This window comes from Martes martes (assembly GCF_963455335.1).
Source record: "Martes martes genome assembly, chromosome: 18".
Classification (NCBI taxonomy): domain Eukaryota; kingdom Metazoa; phylum Chordata; class Mammalia; order Carnivora; family Mustelidae; genus Martes; species Martes martes.
The window spans coordinates 20,399,329-20,418,436 of NC_137906.1; the positions used below are offsets into that span (position 1 = coordinate 20,399,329).

General features: G+C 46.7%; 1 protein-coding gene across 1 annotated transcript in view; it reads right to left on the minus strand.

Moving 5' to 3' along the window:
• Positions 1–18,136, minus strand: part of LOC308359214 (integrin alpha-D-like) — a gene marked incomplete at its 5' end in the record, with an annotated part of 43,756 nt that extends 25,620 nt beyond the window's left edge. Inside the window, 16 exons of the mRNA XM_080830027.1 lie at positions 495–652; positions 771–901; positions 1,387–1,596; positions 1,690–1,830; positions 2,020–2,162; positions 2,268–2,397; positions 3,680–3,753; positions 3,954–4,104; positions 4,201–4,354; positions 7,641–7,786; positions 8,477–8,607; positions 12,664–12,778; positions 12,903–12,973; positions 13,107–13,210; positions 16,190–16,295; positions 18,106–18,136. Coding sequence (XP_080686153.1) covers positions 495–652; positions 771–901; positions 1,387–1,596; positions 1,690–1,830; positions 2,020–2,162; positions 2,268–2,397; positions 3,680–3,753; positions 3,954–4,104; positions 4,201–4,354; positions 7,641–7,786; positions 8,477–8,607; positions 12,664–12,778; positions 12,903–12,973; positions 13,107–13,210; positions 16,190–16,295; positions 18,106–18,136 — 1,996 coding nt within the window. The remainder of the gene's footprint in view (positions 1–494; positions 653–770; positions 902–1,386; positions 1,597–1,689; positions 1,831–2,019; positions 2,163–2,267; positions 2,398–3,679; positions 3,754–3,953; positions 4,105–4,200; positions 4,355–7,640; positions 7,787–8,476; positions 8,608–12,663; positions 12,779–12,902; positions 12,974–13,106; positions 13,211–16,189; positions 16,296–18,105) is intronic.
• Positions 18,137–19,108: the final 972 nt, after the last annotated feature.

Below are 19,108 nucleotides of genomic sequence, written 5' to 3' on the forward strand. Positions count from 1 at the left end.
AGAAAGGGAGAGTGGGATGAGGTGAGGTTGGAAGGGCAGGGAGGAGCAAAATCAGCCAGGACATTGTAGAGAAGGATTTCGGTCTTTATAAATGGAAGAAAGGAGAGGCGGGAGGATATTAAGTTGGCAAGTGAGAGAACAGATTTGTGTTTTAGGACCACTACTTCTAGCTTCTCTATGGAGAAAAGGTGGGAGGCTGCAAGAACAGACGTGGAAAGAGCTCAAAGTATACGTAGGGAAGAGAAGTGGTGGCTTCAAGGTAGGCAGTGGCTGGAGCAGGTGGAGAGAAGCAAGCAGACTCCAGATCATATCCTGGACTTAGAGCCTACTGGCCTGGGTGTGGGGAGAGGGGGAGAGAAGGGACCCAAGGTTTCCAACACTGGCAGGCAGGTGGATGTGGAGGTGGTATCCGGATTCCTTAGCCCATTTTCTCCTGAGGATAGGCTTGGTGTCTCAAGGGGATAAGGGACTGGGTCCACTGGGAAGAAACTCACCTAGCTGGTCCAGTGAGCTTTTGTGGATAGTGAAACAGACTGTGGCATTCCCAGCTTCCAGGGTGGATGGCATGTCTCCCCAGCACTGGTACACAATCTTTGGCACCTCCGCTGGCATGAATCTCATGGCCACCGCCACATTCAGCACTGGCCGACTCCTGAGGGTGCATGCAGGAGCTGAGGACCTGAATCTGGCTTCAGGCAGGAGGACAAGGGAGGGGGCAGCTTGTTGAATGGACACACAGTGGGCAAGGGTGGGATGTGGAGAGTTGTCACCTGAGCAGCAGCACCTGTCCCCAGGCCCCGACAGCCAGGTCCACCAAACCATCCTGGGTGAGGTCCTGACCCCCACTCAGCGACTGCCCAAAATACTGGAGTGTGGGAGAGAGCTGGGAGCCTGCGATCCGCTGGCCAGAGGGGAAAAGGAAACGTGGAAGTCAAGGGGAGGGCATCTGAAAGATTTGAGAAGATTTGGAAAGAAAACTGCAGTGAAAGCAGAACTGAATGGAAAAATTCAGAGAGATAAGAGGGTAGGAATGGAAAGCAAGAATAGTGAGACCCCAGGGACCCCAGACATAGAGCTCCTTCGTTTAATGTTTCACAGAAGGAAACTAAGGCTCCTAGAGGCTAAATCAGTCACTTGCCTAAGGCCACACAGCTGACATGGCCGGCCAGGCATTTGAGCCACGCCCTGCAATCTCTTAACCACTAAGCTGCCCACAGGAGAACGGAGAGAGACTCTGTGCTTAGCTTGGTCTGGTGATATTCAGGGCACTAGACCCCTAAAAGGAGCATGGCTACTGTTCAGGTCAGTGACATGACAGGGCCTCGGGCAAATCTGAGACCTAGAAAAGCAGATGGAGCTGGGAGAGGCTTCAGACAGGGGCCTCACCTGACTGTGGGAGGGGCTGATGCCCAGTCTTGAGGTTCCATGAAAAAGGTAGACAGCACCCCGGTTCTCCTGCTCTCCTGGGGCCCCGATGGCCACGTCCGTCAGCTTGTCCCCATTCACATCCCCCAGCACTGTCAGGGCTGCCCCAAAGCGGCCCCAAGGGTGGCCTTGCTCTCCACAGAGAATGACCTCACACTGCCACTTAGCCCTCTGCAGAACAAAACCAGTGTCAGGTCCCAACCCAGGCAATCCCTCCACCCCACACCCAGGCCCCACCCAGCCCTGGTCTCATCAGACACTCACCCCCTGGGGCAAGGGACACACAGACACCTGCCCCCCTCGGGTTGGCTTGTAGTAATGAGGAGCCCCGATGAGGACAAGGTCAGAGCTGCCATCTCTATCCACATCCACAGTGCAGAGGGAGGCCCCAAAGTAAGAGCCGATCTGCAGGGCACAGCCAAAGGTCATCCTGCCTGCCTCTGCCAGAGGCAGCCCCTTCTGGGACAGGTCCCACTTCTCCCCCACCACTGGGACCTCCCCCCTACAGGCTCCCAAACCCCTTCATCTCCTCTCTCTCTGCCCCTGCAGACCCTGCCACCCTCATGTTCCACTCTGGTTTCCTCAACATCCAACCTGAGTCCCTGTGACTTCAGTTTTCGGCCTCCATTGCCCAGACGTCTTGGTGAAGATGACAACCTTCCCAGTATGCTGATGGCGGGGGGCCCCCAAGATCAGGCTCTGGACCCCCTTCCAAAAGGCCAGCTCAGTGGAGTAACCTGAGGAGGGCACACCTCAGCACAAAGGCTTCCTCCCCGCCCCTGAGCCCCTGCCCTTCCCAGGCTCATGTCCCACCTGTGCCCCCAACCCCAGCCTTTTCTCACCCAGGTAAGAGTCCCTCATGTCCACATTCTCTTGAGACATGTTGATGAAAGTGGGGCTTGTATTTTGGGGATACAGGAAGGCACCTCCAGACCAGCTGAAGCTCCCCACTGCCCCCAGAACTGGTCCATCCTGGGAGGAAAGGATTCCAGGGCTGAGCCAGACCAAGCCGAAAGAAGACAGCCTTTTCCAAAGCGAGGCCTGCCACTGATTCTGCTCACTATTTGGAATTCTTTTCCTCCCTCCCCAGTCTTCTTCAACAACTTCAGTGTCGCTCACTCCTAACATCTCTCAGCCATCCCCAGTGCCACTGTTCCAGTAAGTACCAACTCTTCTCACCCATGACCCTTTCTGCTCCATCCTCTAGTACACCAGAGTTAGGTTTCCTCAGGACCAAGAAACGTATAGCCACCACCCTGCTGGCAATCCAAGATGGCTCCCTGTCACCAAGCCCCTGAGGATTGCATCTAGGGTCCTCCCAGTCAAATCTGTGGAGATACCTTATGTTTAAACACATGAAGCATTTGAGCTGGACACCTCTCTCTTCTGTCTTTCTAGGACTCCACTCCTTTCTCAGGAAGACTCAACCTCAAACTCACCTCCTCTGTGAGGTCTTCTTTGGCTCCCTCGGGGAGTGATACGCCTTTCCTACTCTGCATGCTTTGTTTTTTTTGCCTTTTTAAACTTTTGACTATGGATAATTTAGAACATATACAAAAGTAGAAAGAAATGCTTAATGAACTCCTAAGTACCCATGACCCAGCTTCAATGACCAATTCATGACCAACCTTGTTTCATTTCTATGTCCCCCCAACTCTCCCCCAAAATTACTTTGAAGCAAACCCCTCTGGATGTTTTGAACACACATCTACTTACACACAAGCCATGCTATATTGTCGTTTCTTTCATCTGCATAATCAGGCCTTTCCCATCTTTCCACCCCTCTCTCTCACTCTGCTCCAGCTATGCTGGCCCTTCTATCTCTCTAGTCCAGTAACCGTGTTCATGCCTCAAGACTTTTGCGCTTGCTTTTTCCTCTTCCTGGAGCAATCTCTCCCAGATTTTTCCAGGGCTGGCCCTTTCTCATCATTTGGCCTCAGTTGTCACTCCTTGGGCCTCCTCTGATCACCTCTCTTGCTCTACCCTAATGCCTAGCACAATCTGAAGATATTTTTCGTTGTTTGTTGTCTCTCCCCACTGGATATGTGCCCTATGAGAGCAGGAACCGTGGATACCCTGTTCTCTGCTGTGCTCCTGGCACCTACATACTCTACCCATATGTCTGTCTCTAAACAGACAATGACCTTGAGGACAGAGTCTGCTTTCTTATTTACGTCTGGGTCCCAACTCCCAGCACAGGGCTGGCCCAGGATTGGTGCCTGACACCTGTTTATCAAGTATGTGTTCCACCCACCATTGCGAGCACTGAACTGAAGCCTTCTTGTGACATCTCATGTTGGAAAGAGCTACTTGTCTTCGACTGGGTTCCTGTGGGGAAACAGGTCACTTAGCCTCTGGGGACCATGAGACCACAAGGACTCAGAGCACAAGGAGAAGAACGAATCTGAAGCTCAGGTTCTGGGGCACAATTCTGGGTGAGCCATGAGTAGGGATAGCCCCTCCATACTTCAGGGGACAGCTGGGTCCAGAACTTTCAATCCCAAGATCCAGGCTCGCCCTGCATTTACCCTCGACTGCAAAGATCTTCTCCTGAAGCTGCTCCTGGATGCTGCCGAGTGCTGCAAAGTTGTCCACCCTGAACACGTGGTCCTGAGAGGGCAGTGAGCCAATGGTGTTCAACTCCTGCCTGGCAGTGGGATCCTGGAAAGCATTTCCCACCTGTGACAGAGAGACAGGTGAGGAGGAGACCACCAGCCTTTCTCCCAGAGCGAGATACAGCCTGAGTCTGAGGGAGACATGAGGAAGTGGACATACCCCAATGGCATAGCGAGTGATGCCAGCTCTCTGTGCCTGGGGGATGACGTCACTGTAGTCCAGGGGGTCTTTGTATTTCTGCCCATCTGTGATGACAATGAGGATCTTCTTGGCACTTTTTCGGGCCCCATTCTTACTATGAAATAGTTCTTCCCTGTCAAGGAAGAAAGGGAGATGACTCTCTGTAGATGATATTGATTCTGGAATGAAATAATTTGTAGGGTGTCTGGGTGGCTCAGTTGGTTAAGCAACTGCCTTCAGCCAGGTAGATCCTGGAGTCCCGGGATTGAGTCCCACATTGGACTCCCCAGTCGAAGGAGACTCTGCTTCTCCCTCTGACCTCTCCCCTCTCATAGTCTCTCGCTGTCTCTCTTTCTCTCTGTCTCTCTCTCTCAAATAAATAAATAAAATCTTAAGAAAAAGAAATAACCTGTAGCACTAGAAGCTCATCTGGAGAGAATGGGGAGTCCTGGTACCGTCAGACTATCTCAGGCATGTTAAAAAATCGCCTCACCCTTTTTTCAAAGTAATGCATTGATTAGTAAGACTAATAATAAAGGTACTCATATTCCTTTTTCTATAACTCCATCTGCCATGGAATCTCATTTTCAGGAGGCAGTATGGTTCAGAATAGGAACCTTAGAGTCTAACAGACTTGGACAGTTGTTTTACTTCTTTGAGTCTCTGCTTCTCTCTGTGAAGGTGAAAATAACAATTGCACCATAGCTGTTCCTCAAAGATGATCCCCAGTGTGCAGCACCTGGTTCCCTTCCCATACTGAATCTGACCTGTGACCAGTTTCAGCAGTAGCATGAAACAGAAGTGACACCATTCCAGTTATAGGCCTAAGAAGCCTTGATAGCTCTTGCACTTTGGGAAGCTATGAGCCACCATAAGGGAAGTCTATAGCTCAAGACTTCTATAGCTATGAAGAGAAAGACTCTACCACCCCAGCTGAGTCCAGCCTTCCAGCCAGTCCTGCCCAGGCAGGACTATGTGAATGAATCTCTCATGTTCCAGCTTCTGAAAGCAGATGAGCCCTGAATCATGAAAAATATTAATAAAAGAGTTGTAGCTTAAGCCACTAAATTTGGGAGTGGTTTGTTAAGGAACAATAGATAAATGAGACAAAACATTTGAGGTTATTCTTAGGATCAATTTCACCCATAGTGAATGGCCTATAGGTAAGCATTAATTCTATAGTAGCTATTACAAATGATTAAAAATGTAACTATATGATCTTATAGTTCTATAAATGCAGAATAAACACACACACACACACACACACACACACACACACACACACTCCACATATAATACTGGAAACAACCTAAATGTCCAAGATCAGGGAAGGGATTTAGCAAAGCATGATCCACCTGCTTGGTGAGAAAGTACAGAGCCATTTCAAAGGAAAACAGCAAAAGCTGTAGAAAACATGGCATAAGTTCATGTAACAGATGGAAAAAAAAATAAGAAGGCAGGATGAAATTAGTTTCTGCCCACACTGTGACTATATAAAATATGTCTGAATAAAGACAAGGATGGAAATGGCCCTGTGCTTTGTGGGTGGGATTTGTTTATTCATTTCTCATTCTTTCTTTTGACTAAAAATACTGTGAGGTGGTGGTAGAGGGACTATAACAATTTTCCCAAAAATTTCCTTAATGTTATTGCAATTTTACCTTTTTTGTAATGAAGCTTCTAAAAAAAAGAAATAGAAAAAAAAAAAACAGTGGGTGGCAGAGAGGACCTGAGATGGCTTTGGCTCTGGTGAGTGGGGAAGATACTGTTCTGGGTGAGGGGAGCAGAATGGGTCTTGAGGAGAACTACACCATCACCCACCACTGGAAGGAGCTCCAACGGCTAGGAAGAGATATCACTCCTTTGTAACTTTCGTTTTATTATTTTTTTTATTATGTTATGTTAGTCACCATACAGTACTTCATTAGTTTTTGATGTAGTGTTCCAAGATTCATTGTTTACATATAACACCCAGTGCTCCATGCAATATGTGCCCTCCTTAATACCCATCACCAAGCCAACCCATTCTCCCACTCTCAGTTTGTTTCTCAGAGTTCACAGTCTCTTGTGGTACATCTCCCATTCTGATTCCCCCCACCTTCATTTTTCCCTTCCTTCTCCTAATGTCCTCTATGCTATTCCTTATGTTCCACAAGTAAGTGAAACCAGGTGATAATTGGGTTTCTCTGTTTGACTTACTTCACTCAGCATAATCTCCTCCACTTCCATCCATGTTGATGCAAGATTTGGGTATTCATCCTTTCTGATGGCTGAGTAATATTCCAGTATATATATGGACCACATCTTTATCCATTCGTCTGCTGAAGGGCATCTTGGCTCTTTCCACAGTTTGGCTATTGTGGACATTGCTGCTCTGAACATGGGGATGCATATGGCCCTTCTTTTAAAGGACAGAGACATTCGTCTTGGCTGTCCAGTCCCATGGGGCCAGTGTTCAAGGCAGAAAAGCCACCCAGCAATAAAGAGGATACATTTGGTGGGAGCATTCCTTGTTCAGCATTTCTCCTGCACCACCTCCAGAGTGGGGCCCAGGGGTCCACAGGAAGTCAGAGATCCCAGATATTCAGCCAATTTCTTTCCCCTAAGAATCACATCTGAAGGTTTTAGTGGGGGGTGGGGTGGGGAATTGATTATCCCAGTGGTGGGTATTAAGGAGGGCACGTATTGCATAGAGCACTGGGTGTTATACTCAAACAATGAATCATGGAACACTACATCAAAAACTAATGATGTGCTGTATGCTGACAAACATAACATTAAAAAAAAAAAAACCCACATCTGTTCTTGCGCCACCACCTAAGTCATTTCTTTATGGTTGGCCTAGCTGGACCAATCAAGGTTCATATGGATGAGGAATGTGGGAAGAAAGGAAATGAGTGAGGAGAGAGACACAGAAACACTTGGCAACAATTCCAAATATCTACCAGGAAGGTAAAACAGGGGTGCACCATTCTCAGGATAAAACGCTTACCTAGCACTTCTGGTGCAAAAGAATTGAATGCATGTTATATCCTTTAATCCTTACAACCAAGTTGTAAGTTTATCCTCATTTGACAGTTTCCTGAGACTTAGAAAGACTCAGTAACTCCCAGGGTGGCCCAGGTCTCCAGCAGGGAGCAAGAATGAGAATGTGGGCATACCTGAACCAAAGTCCATGTCTCTGGCTGTCCCATTTGGAATTAGGGTCCAGCCAATCCAAGACCAGGCAAAGAGGAAACACTGAAGAAAATTGCTGTACTATATCAGGAATAATCCAAGGATATCTCCACCTACTTCCCCCTCACTTCCCTTTTGATCCCCTTTCCCCAGAGTTCCCACAGCTGTGCAGAAGGGCTGTGCAGACCAGCATAGGAAATGGTGTGGTGGCTTATCCACATGAGGCAGAAGGGGGAACTTACACCACTGTCCGGATCCCTGTGGCTGTAAATGTCAGGCCATCCAGCTGGACAATGGGATCCACCAGGCTCTGAGGGTTCGAGATACTCTGGAATTGGGCGAAGGTAAAATGGATCTTCATGCGGTTGGAGTACTGTATCAGGGAAAACTGCAAAGGAGAAGAGGAAAGGAGAAGAGGAATGCCCTGGGGCTCAGGAGTTATTCTTTAATAAACTTTTTATTTGGAATAACTTTGGATTTACAAACAACTTTCCACGTGTCTTTGAAGCTAAAACCCAGGGGGAATATGGCCCAAAAAGAAAACCAGAAAATCAAAACCGAATGATGCTTCTTTCAGAGTTTGTAAGGAATAACCTTTCCTACCTCAACATTTCTTAACTTGGACTTTAAAAAAATTTCATAACATGTGAATCAACTTATAGACAACATTTTCTCACTTCTCAAGAATTTCTACATACATATGCACGAATTACTGGGAAATAAAATAATAAGATAAATCATGAATTACATGGAAACATAATAAAGAATCATTAATTATTTGGCCAAGTTACCTTCAGTCTAATTTCACAGCAAAACGATTTTTGCAATCCTTTCAATGCTTTTAAATAGGAAAAAAAAAAAAAAGGAATTTCCTAGGCCATGTGGGGACATATCAAATGCCATGGGGGAAATTCCTCAGGTCAGGACTCAAATCAGCCCTGTATTAGGACACTAGTCTCATCATGGCATAGGTCCCCTAAGCTAACCCCTAGCAATACCAGGCTTCCTACTAGGTTGGTCTGCCCAAGGCAGCTGCCATCCCCTCCTCACTTCCCAGATCTCAGGGACCCAGTCTCACCAGGGTGTTGGTGCCTTCAAACTGTCCCATCACAGCTCTGACAAAGTCCTTCATCTGCTTAAAGTCACTTTGGACAATGCTGCCAGAACCATCAATCAGGAAGACAATGTCCATCTCTTGACTTGGACACTCTGTAGAGAAGAAGGAAGGAATCAGAAATGCCCGTGTGGGTCCCAGCCATCTCCCAGGGTCCAGAAACCCTTCCTGCTCCACAGAGTTAAGAGGCCATTCTTGGCCTAGGAATCAATTCCCAGCCAGTTTCCACACCTTCCATGGAGGAGGCCCAAATCCGTTGCCCAAAATTTAAGAAGCAAAACAAATGATTGAAGAAAAAAAGGGGGGGGGGAGAGACAGAGAGAGACAGAGAGAGAGAGAGAAAGAAGGGAACAGACTCTTAACTGAAGAGAACAAACTGATGGTTCCCAGAGGAGAGGTGGTTGGGGGATGGGTTAAATAAGTGATAGGACTTAAGGAGTGTACATGTTGTTATGAGTACCAGGTGACGTATGGAATTGTTGAATCACTATATTGTACACCTGAAACTTGTATAACACAGTATGGTAACTATACTGGAATCAAAATTAAAACTTAATTTTTAAAAAAGGGTTCTAAACTAAAAAAAAAAAAAAGAAAAAAAGAAATCAGTTGCCCAGTACCCCTACCCCCACCCTGCAGAATCCCTTGCCCCCGCAGAATCCCTTGCTTCCCTCCTTCTACAAGGTCTAGAAAGGGGAGAAAGAAGTAAAGGACAGAGGCAAGATGGGTTCCTTATTCAATTACTCAACAAATAGTTATTGACTACACACTAGGAATGTCAGAGAGCATGAGGGAAAGACAATTTAGCAAAGTGATTCAAGTGTGCATTCTGAGCATGCTGGGCTCAAATCCCAGCTCTGCCACCTACTAGTGGTGAATTCAGGCAACTTATTTAACTACACTGGGCTTCAGTTTTCCCATATGTAAAATGGGACAGTAAAATAGCAGTGCGTAACACATGGGGTAGGCTACAAAGTGTTGATATGTACCTAAAATACTTAACACAGGGCCTGGCCCCCCATAGCTGTTATGGAGGTTAGCTGTTATGACCATCATCACCATGTGCCAGGCATTGTTCCAGGCACAAGAACACACCTGCAGCAGATGCTAAGGTTTGCCACCAAGAAGACACACGCCCTCTCAGGACAGAGGTCCTTATTATCAGCTATAGGGAGTAGTTGTGGATGCCTCCCAGATGATAACTCAGGAGATGCCTTGCCCAAGATTACAACTCCTGCTCCTGGGGGTGCCCTGCATCCAGCCATGTTCCAAGCTCCTCTGGATTGGCTGAGGAGCCCACATTCTTTCACTGCCCAGTCCCGCTTCCTTCACACTCCCAGAACTATTGCTCCCAAGAGTATTCCCAAATGAACCTCAGAGTCTGTTTCTCAGGACACTTGGTCTAAGACCATAGCTTGAAAAAGGATATCACCCCCGCCCTCATGGAGTCCACCATAATGGAAAATCACACCTTACACCCATAAACAAATAAGACACTTCACATTGACCCCAAACTCACATAAGTGTTTGTGGCCTGTGTGAAGGACACAGTTGGTACCTCCACCAGTGCCCCACATCCTGTATTGCTCCCCAGGTGGTAGGAGATCAGCCACCACAGACAATAATGAAGCTTGATGCTGAACTGTGGAAGCTGGCCTCCTGGCACTGAAATAAAAAATCAAAAATACTGGGATGCCTGGGTGGCTCAGTTGGTTAAGCAGCTGCCTTTGGCTCAGGTCATGATCCCAGCGTCCTGGGATCGAGTCCCACATCAGGCTCCTTGCTCAGCAGGGAGCCTGCTTCTCCCTCTGCCACTCTGTCTGCCTGTGCTCACTCTCTCTGACAAATAAATAAATAAAATCTTTAAAAAAATCAAAAATACTTTCTCCTTGCTCCCCACACCTCCCCCATCCCATCTATGCAACCAGCTGGTGCTTCACCCCTGCTGAGAAGAAATGGAAGACCACTTCCCTCCCTGCTTTCTTTCTTTTTTTAAAATTTTTTAAATTTAAATTTATTTAGCCAACATATAGTACATCATTAGTTTCAGATATAGTGTTCAATAATTTATCAGTTGTGTATAACACCCAGTGTTCATCACATCATGTGCCCTACTTAATGCCCATCACTCAATTACCCCACCCCCTCCCCTACCTCCTTTCCAGCAACCCTCAGTTTATTTCCTATAGTTAAGAGTCTCTCATGGTTTTTCTCCCTCTCTGATGACTTCCCATTCTGGTTTCTCTCCCTTACCATTTGATCCTCTGTGCTAAATATACTCTTATATTCTGCCACCCACCTCTCCTCTGTTAACCACCAGTTTGTTCCCTACAGTTAAAAGTCTGGTTTTTTTTTTTTTCTGAATTCTTGACCAGGAAATTCAGCCCCCCACATGGCAGGCCAAGAAGCCCTCACTGCACCCCTCCTCACCCAATGTCCCCACAGCTGGGTAGCTGAAGTCCCCATCCCCACATCTTACACTTGTGCTCATTTTGTTAGCTGCACCACAAAACCATCCCTCATATCCTCTCTCAGGCCACGATGGTGGCAAGTTCTCTCAAAATATCACTTCTGGGGTGCCTGGGTGGCTCAGTGGGTTAAAGCCTCTGCCTTTGGCTTGGGTCATGGCTCCAGGGTCCTGGGATTGAGCCACGCATCCGGCTCTCTGCTCGGCAGGGAGCTTGCTTCCTCCTCTCTCTCTGCCTGCCTCTCTGCCTACTTGTGTTCTCTGTCCATCAAATAAATAAATAAAGTCCTTTAAAAATATCACTTCTGTTTCTTGTTCCTTTTACTATCTTCACTGGGCTTCCAATAGCAAGCACCAGGCTATAGCTGAGCACCTTCTGAAAAACGGACCAAATCTGTCAGGCGAGGTTGGCTCCAGGTCTCAGCTCTGTCACTTCCTAACAGCAGGAACTCAGCTCTCTGAGCTTCAGTTTTCTTGCTTGTTAGACAGGACCATCCTACCTACCAGCCTGGATCTTGTGGGGTGCAATAAAAATGCACACCAGTCATCAGGCATTGTCTGGCTACAATTGAGGTAGTCACTTCTACCTCTACTCAAACTTGATTTGCCTACACCAGGCTTACATGCCTGTGTTCCATTTTCATCAGGCATCCCACCTCATGAGTCATGGAGACATCTAGGAGAAGAGACTTATCTCCTAGTGCTTAAATGCCACATTGCCTCACCTGGCTGCACAGACATCCCAGGCAAGTATCCCCAAGACTCCTGGAATCCCACTCTTTACTCTCTCTCTGTCCCCTTTGTAGACTCTGCTCTCAGAGTTTGGGTGGGAGGCCTTTCTGTTGCAGCTCTAACCTTTGCCTAAAAGCCCACCATGCCTGGCATCATTGCTTCTCTAGTCTAAAACATTGCTCTCAGTCAGCACCTTGAATGGCCCCTGTCTCTGACTTGGAGCCCATTATCTCCTCCTCCTAGGGCAAACACATGGTCCTAGCTAGAAGGTCAGTCATCACAGTATTCACATATTATGTGTTGGGCAGAGGTCAAAACACTTTATATATATTAAATATTTTGATTGTCACAACCACCTTAATTATTCAGACCCAGTTTACCAATGAGGAAATTAAAGCCCAGGAAAGAAGCCCGAAGTACACAGAAGACAAACTCATTCAGATTGGCTCTCAGAGTTGCTGCTCAGTGTCTCTGGCCCCATTCTTTGCAGAAAACATCATTGCTGGCAAAACTGTGCATCACAGTTTCCAGGGCCCTACCATTTGCTCCCCTTAGAAGCTCAGCAGTGAACGATCCAGAACAGCCTCCCTCTTGGACCCTATCCAAGGATCTATCATCCTCACCACATTTTCAAAATCCAAGGTCTTTCTTCTGAAAACCCAGAAAGCATCCCTGCACTTGTTGGCAACTGTGAGGCCCTCATGCTTCCTGCAGCCAGCACTCTGAGACTCTCTTCTGCCTCACCAGAACTTTCTCCCCTTGACTAGCTTAGAGTCCTTCTGTGATCTGCCCTCCCTACCAGGCCAGACCATGTTCCCAGACCTTCTTGGGCTTGCTGAGGCCTCTGGGAAGGGGCCATGGGCACAGGAAGCCAAGACCACAGTCACGTGCTCTGGCCGCTCTTCAGTGCCAGCATGTACTCACATAGAATCACTTCTCTGTAGGGACCTACCTGGCAGGGAAGTAGGCATGGTCCAAATGGTCTGCAGGTGGGAGCCCAACAGGAAGCAGAAGCCTTCTGCATACATATTCTCCCCACAGGCTCTGTGCATGGTGGGACCACAAACCTAAAGGCAGAGGCCTGTGTGAACAAGGGGGTCCCCAGGACTCTCCATACTCTTCTTCCAGTCACAGCCTCCCCTAGCCCCTGCTCCTCCCCTTGTCACCCTCTTATGACCCAGGGAAACTTACCAGCATCCAGGAACGATTGGTGCAGGTTGCCAGGGACAGACCCAGGGACATATTCATGGCCTCTGGGGGTGCTGAGAGGGCAGATATACATGATCATTCATGGGCACATCCCCATTTGAGGGGAGAGTCAGGGCTAGAGGCCAAGGAGGGAGCACTGCAGTAGAGGAGGACTGAGGGCCACAATTTCTGGGTGGAGTCACTCACTGTGCAGTGGTATGGGTTGACATAGGCCAGTGGCAGCCACACAGTCGTACAACCGTCCTGTTTGGTTGACCGCCACCACCTCCAGGGGGGCTCCCACCACGAGTCTGTAGGCACAAACATGACATATAGTTGCAGGAAGGGTAAGGGCACAGGACACTTCAGATGAGGAAGTGTCACTGTGTAACAGGGAAGTGAGACTTTGAGAGGGAAGCTCTTGGCCTTTGCCACTCATGAAGCTTTAAATAATGGGGCCTGAGTTCAGCCCACAAGTGCCAAAGGACCATGCTGTGCTTTTCCTTTGTTTGTGTGGGTGTATACATAAATAAATGTGTATTTATATACAAAAATGGTTTGAGTGTTGTTTTTTTTTTAGAGATTTTATTTATTTATGTGAGAGAGAGAGAGAGAGAGAACATAGAGGGGAGGTCAGAGGGAGAAGCAGACTCCCTGCAGAGTCCCGATGTGGGACTCGATCCTGGGAGTCCGAGATCATGACCTGGGCCAAAGGCAGTGGCCCAACCAACTGAGCCATCCAGGCGCCCCTAGTGTTGTTGTTTTTTTTAACATTCAACAAAAATAAAACTATTCAAAGCAAAATAGCATTTCCCAACCATGGACAAGAGTATTTAGTTTTGGGGGTGCCATTATTCTGAGCCACCCAAGAAATAGATCATCTCAAGTTAAATGGAAAAATTTGCTAAAGCCATAAGTTATAAAGACAAATAGATGATTCTGTAATTAACTGGACAGTTTAAATATAAATAATTTAAGTAGGACCATTTAAAACCACAGTATTGGGGGGCACCTGGGTGGCTCAGTGAGTTAAGCCTCTGCCTTGGGCTCAGGCCATGATCTCAGAGTCCTGGGATTGAGCTCTGCATCGGGCTCTCTGCTCAGTGGGGAGCCTGCTCCCCCCCCCACCTCTCTGCCTACTTGTGATCACTCTCTCTGTCAAATAAATAAATAAAATCTTAAAAAATAAAACCACAGTATCAGAATCCATATCAAAATCTACAGTCATGTATGTACAATAATTTTTGCAAAACTCCTAGAAAGGAGAGAATTTTTTATATTGAAAAAAAAATTATGTCTACCAACAACCTCTCCACTCAGATGAGATAACTAGATAAATGTTTGTGTCTTTTAATTAATTAGCCAACCAAGCCTTGTTAAATTAATATTTAAAGGTTCTTTCTAGGGACACCTAGATGGCTAAGTTGGTTAAGCGTCTGCCTTTGTCTCAGGTCATGATCCCAAAGTCCTGGAATCAAGCCCAGCATGGGGCTCCTTGCTAAACGGGAGCCTGCTTCTCCCCTGCCTGCCGTTCCCTCTGCTTGTGCTTGATCTCTCTCTCTCTCTCTCTCACTCGCTTTCTCTGTGTCAAATAAATAAATAAATCTTTTAAAAAAGAGGTTCTTTCTAGAAAGCTCTCCCTTTTTGGAAAGCTGAAATCCCTAAGTATCTGAGAATTGCTGATGGAAACCTAAATAAATGGTAGAGACATAGCAGTCTGGTACCTGCTGGCCTAAATGGGTGAAAACATCTTAAACCATTGATCTGCATGCTTTTCTTTACCCCATCCATTCTTCACACATAGACTTAGTCTTCTTGGTATTTGGGCTATGATTCCACAGAAACCAGGAAAAACATTAACGTCGTAGCAATCGGAATGTCATCCAGTATATACTATTTACTTTCTTGGAAATACTGGTGAACAGTGGTCAATCAACTGGTATATATATACATGTATTTTTCAAATAGGGTCTGGGCACAAACTTATGGTGGTGAAACTGAGGCAGTGACTATCTTTGGATCTGCTGCATTTGCATCTTTGGGAAAGGTCCAAGGGAACCCAAGGTAGGGGAGCTGAAGATGTTCTACACCTTGATCTAGGCAGCAGTTACCTGGCTATATACACATGAAAAATTCACTGAGTTGGGCCTTTCAAGTTTGTACACTTCAGTTTATGAGCTCTATATTTCAAAACAAACAAAGGAAAAAACAAAACTCTGGTCCCTGGCACTTGCTTCCATGTCCCAGCCTGCCAGCTGGATGAGGAGGAGGGATGGATGTGCATGTAGAACTCAGTGACCTGAATCTTCAGCCCAGCTGAATCTTCCTGTATTCTCAGGCTCATTGCCAATGTCATCTCCCCTGTGAAGCCTTCCTGGAATTCCCTCTTGGGTTTGATCTCTCCCTTACTATGCCTCCCAGACTTGGATCACATAGTAACTTCTACATCTTGGGTCCCTGTCATGGGGACCTGAGACTGTGTGCTCCTGGAGGCAGGGTGAGGTACATAACTTGCCTGACCCAGGGTGAAATAAAGATGTGGGGCCTCTTGTTCATGGGGAAAAAAGTTTTTTTTTCCTTTTTTCCCTTTTTTTTGGTTTTCTATTCTTCTTCTTCTCCTCCTCTTCCTCCTCCTCCTTCTCTTTCCTCCTCCTCTTCTTCTTCTCCTTTCCTTCTCCTCCTTCTTCTTCTTCTTTGCAATTTGCCTCTCTACCTGTCCTGATATTTCCTTTTTTCTCTTTAATGTTGCATTCCCTCAGGCACAGGAATACTCATGGGACAAGTGAAAACCCCCATAAGACTGGGTGAACTGTGCACCTCAGCCAACCCTGACCTTGTTCAGCTCATGCCAGGGCCTGAGGGTGGCAGCTGAGAAACATTCCCCAGAATGCTGGGCTGCATGTGAGCCAAGGCTTTAACCCACAGCACATCCCCACAGTTCCATGAATTTAACTTACAATATACAAATACTAAGATTAAATTATTAACAATTTCAAAAGGAAGACTGCAAAACATTACTTCAAGCACAAGGGTGACTGTACTGGTCACATGTACTGATCACAGAAGAACAGATTCAAGACCTCCCTCCTGAAGCATTATCTTGTCCAGAGTTTGTGGTCCTTCTTGGGATTGTGAATAGTTAGTAGTAGGGGTGTCATGGGCCTTGGAGGAGCGGTGGACAGGTTTCTTGCCCATGCTGCCCTTCCTCCAGGACACCTCCTAATCATGCCATGTTCAACCATTTGCCTGCAGGTTGAAGGAATAGAGGTAAGGGAGTGGGCATGGCCTACCTAGATCTGTCAAACTGGGCCACGCTCTGTCCAAAGCTAGCTCCATCCTCTTGAAATATCACGGGCTCCTCCACATCCAAGTTGAATCCATGATAAGAAGCCAGGACTGAGGAATATGGAAAGGGAGGCATGGGTAGGAGGAACAGTCAGAAAATCTGCTCTGGACCCCTGACTTCTTGGGATCTTGATGCCCACCCCAATTCAGCTCATGTGCCCAGGAGAAGGATGTTCTCTTTTTCTTTGTTTCCTGATTTGCCATCTATATGGCTGCTGTCTCTCTCCCTCAGAAATAATTAAACCACAATACAAAAAGTGACAACCCAGAAAAATGCCCCCTCCAGGACATTTCATAGGACATCCACAATCTGAAATTAGGCCTGTCACCTCCTGGTCTGTTAGATCAGGCATGTCCCCTAAAGAGAAAGTGACCATATAATTTATTTCCTAAACTGAGACCTTCTGTGAGTGAAAGGGGCACCATTAATAATTACACCAGGGTCATTGGGACTGGACCAGGCAAACCAGGGCATATGGTTACCCTTCTTAAAGACTGTCCTGCACCATCTTCTCATTATACAGAGACCCTAAGGTCCAGACTAGGGAACAGACTGAGAATCTTATTTGTAAATTTGATAATTTGTAATTTTATGTTTTTCATGTTCCCCTATCTTGGTGTTAAGCTCTAAGAGGGCAAGGATTGCAACAGTCTTGTGTGGTGCCTGGTACAGTGTCTGGCCCTTAACAAATGACTAATTACTATTTGTTGACTGGCCTAAAACTCCATAACAAGTCACTGATACAACCAGGATTCCAACCCACTCTTTGACCCTTGACATTCTCCTCTCTGGTGACTAAGCTCAAAACCTCAGCAGAAGACCCTCTACATTTCATGGGCTTTTTCCAACACCCTTACTCCCAAGCAACATTTCTACTAACCATTTCTACTAGAATTCCCAGTCTCCGGATTGAGGCGTCAACTTCAACCCAGAAAGTAAGGAAATTCTAAGGAGTTAAAGCATCAGGCCAGGAAGTGACAGGCAGCGTCCAGACACTTGAACCCTAGGGTTCTAAGGAAAAGGTCAGATGTTGAAGGTGCTGTAACCCTACTATAGCCATATGCAAGGGACCTTCACATCCTACATCTTCCTTTCAAAGAATGATTCTGTTTCTGAGTCTCAAAACAGGTTCTATGACCTGACAAGTAAGAGGGTGCCAAGGGCCTCAGACTCAAATACCTCAGAGGCCAGGCAGGTGACATCAGTAACTGAAGTGGGTAAGTGTGAGCACCAGGAATTACTGGTACTTACAGTCCGTGGCCCCTTTAAAGGAAGTAGCCATTACCAAGCTCTAGTGTTCAGAGCTCTAGACCTTATAATCTCTCAAGAGAAGCTGACAGTCTGGACTTTTGTGTGGAATCTGATTTTTAATAGACACACAAGTGATTTCAAATGACACATGGATGTGGTCCTGATACAGTTTTCAACTTCTGGACTATTCTTTTGGCAACAGCGGGACAACATACCTGAAATCAAGACTTGAAGGACCTGAGGGACCAAGGAGTGATATCCACCATTTCCCCTTCCTAGTGACTCCTATGGCCTTCACCCTGAGGCCCTGGGGCAGAGTCCTGTCCCCCATACCACACACCAGAATCCTCACAGGAGGAGTTGTGGAGAGAGAGCTCATCCTCCACCCAAGCATAGCCTATAAGTCCAACTTCTCTCTCTTTGCTCAGGTTATGACCCTCCCCTGATTCCAGGCCATTCCTCCTTCCACACAAGACCGGACACTGGGGTCCTCCCCTGTTCTCAGCCCCTCCAGAGAGATATATGAGCTAACCACCAGCCCCAGCCTGTCTTACCAGATGGAAAAGCACCCCCCCCAGGCTTCTCCCAGCCCTGAAAGCCCCCACTCACCACCCAGGAGGAGCACAATTCCAAAAGCCATCACAGAGCATGCATTGAAGGAGAAGTGAAGAGCTGAGCAGTAGAGCACCGAAGGCCACTCAGTGCCCTGGGGGAGAGTTAAAACACTGACTCAGAGCCTTGAGGTGACAGAAGGAAGGGCACAGTCAGGAAGTTCTCAGTTAATCATAGAACAGAGGCAGGGGCAGCAGGCCAAAGACGCCCTTGGGGAAAATATCCCATACTTTCCCACCACCATCACCTCTGCAAATCTGGCTTCCTTTTCCAGGGCCTGGTTTTCCCAGAAGACCACTTTCCCCAGCCCTTGAGACCCAGTTAATATCAAGGGAACCTAGGATCCCTCTGGGGCCTCAGAAACCAGACTGCACATAAGTGGAAGGGATGAAATAGATGGTTACAGAGGCCCCACTGTATGAATACGAGCCTGGAGAGAGGCAGACCTCCACCTCAGATAGCAGTGCTGGATGGGGGATAGCATAAGTGAGGGTGTTGTTTAAAAAAGCAGTGTGGTGTGGTGCCATAAACAATGAATCTTGGAACACGGAAAAAAAGAAAATAAAATCTAAATAAATAAATAAATAAATAAGCAGGCTCCATCAAGAGATAAATGAAAAATCAAATGGGTAAATAGACTTAGTAGTCTTAAATTGACTGGCTGACTAGTCAGCAATAAAAGAGAACAGACTACAGATACATATAACAACATGGATGAATCTCAACTTTGTCATAAGTAAAAGGAAGTCAGACACCAAGCTGCATAATGTTTGACTACTTTCAAACAAATAGGAAAAACTAATCCATGAGGATAGAAATAGAACAGTGATTGCCACCAGTGAGGGGGAGAAGGAACTTCTAGCACTTGTTAAATGTAACATTCAACCCTTGCTATTTTAATATTTAATAACAATACTTTAAAATTTGTTAAATGGGAGAAGGGTAGATAATGGGTAGTTGTTATTTATTCTCTGTAATTTTCTGTGTGTTTTGAATATTC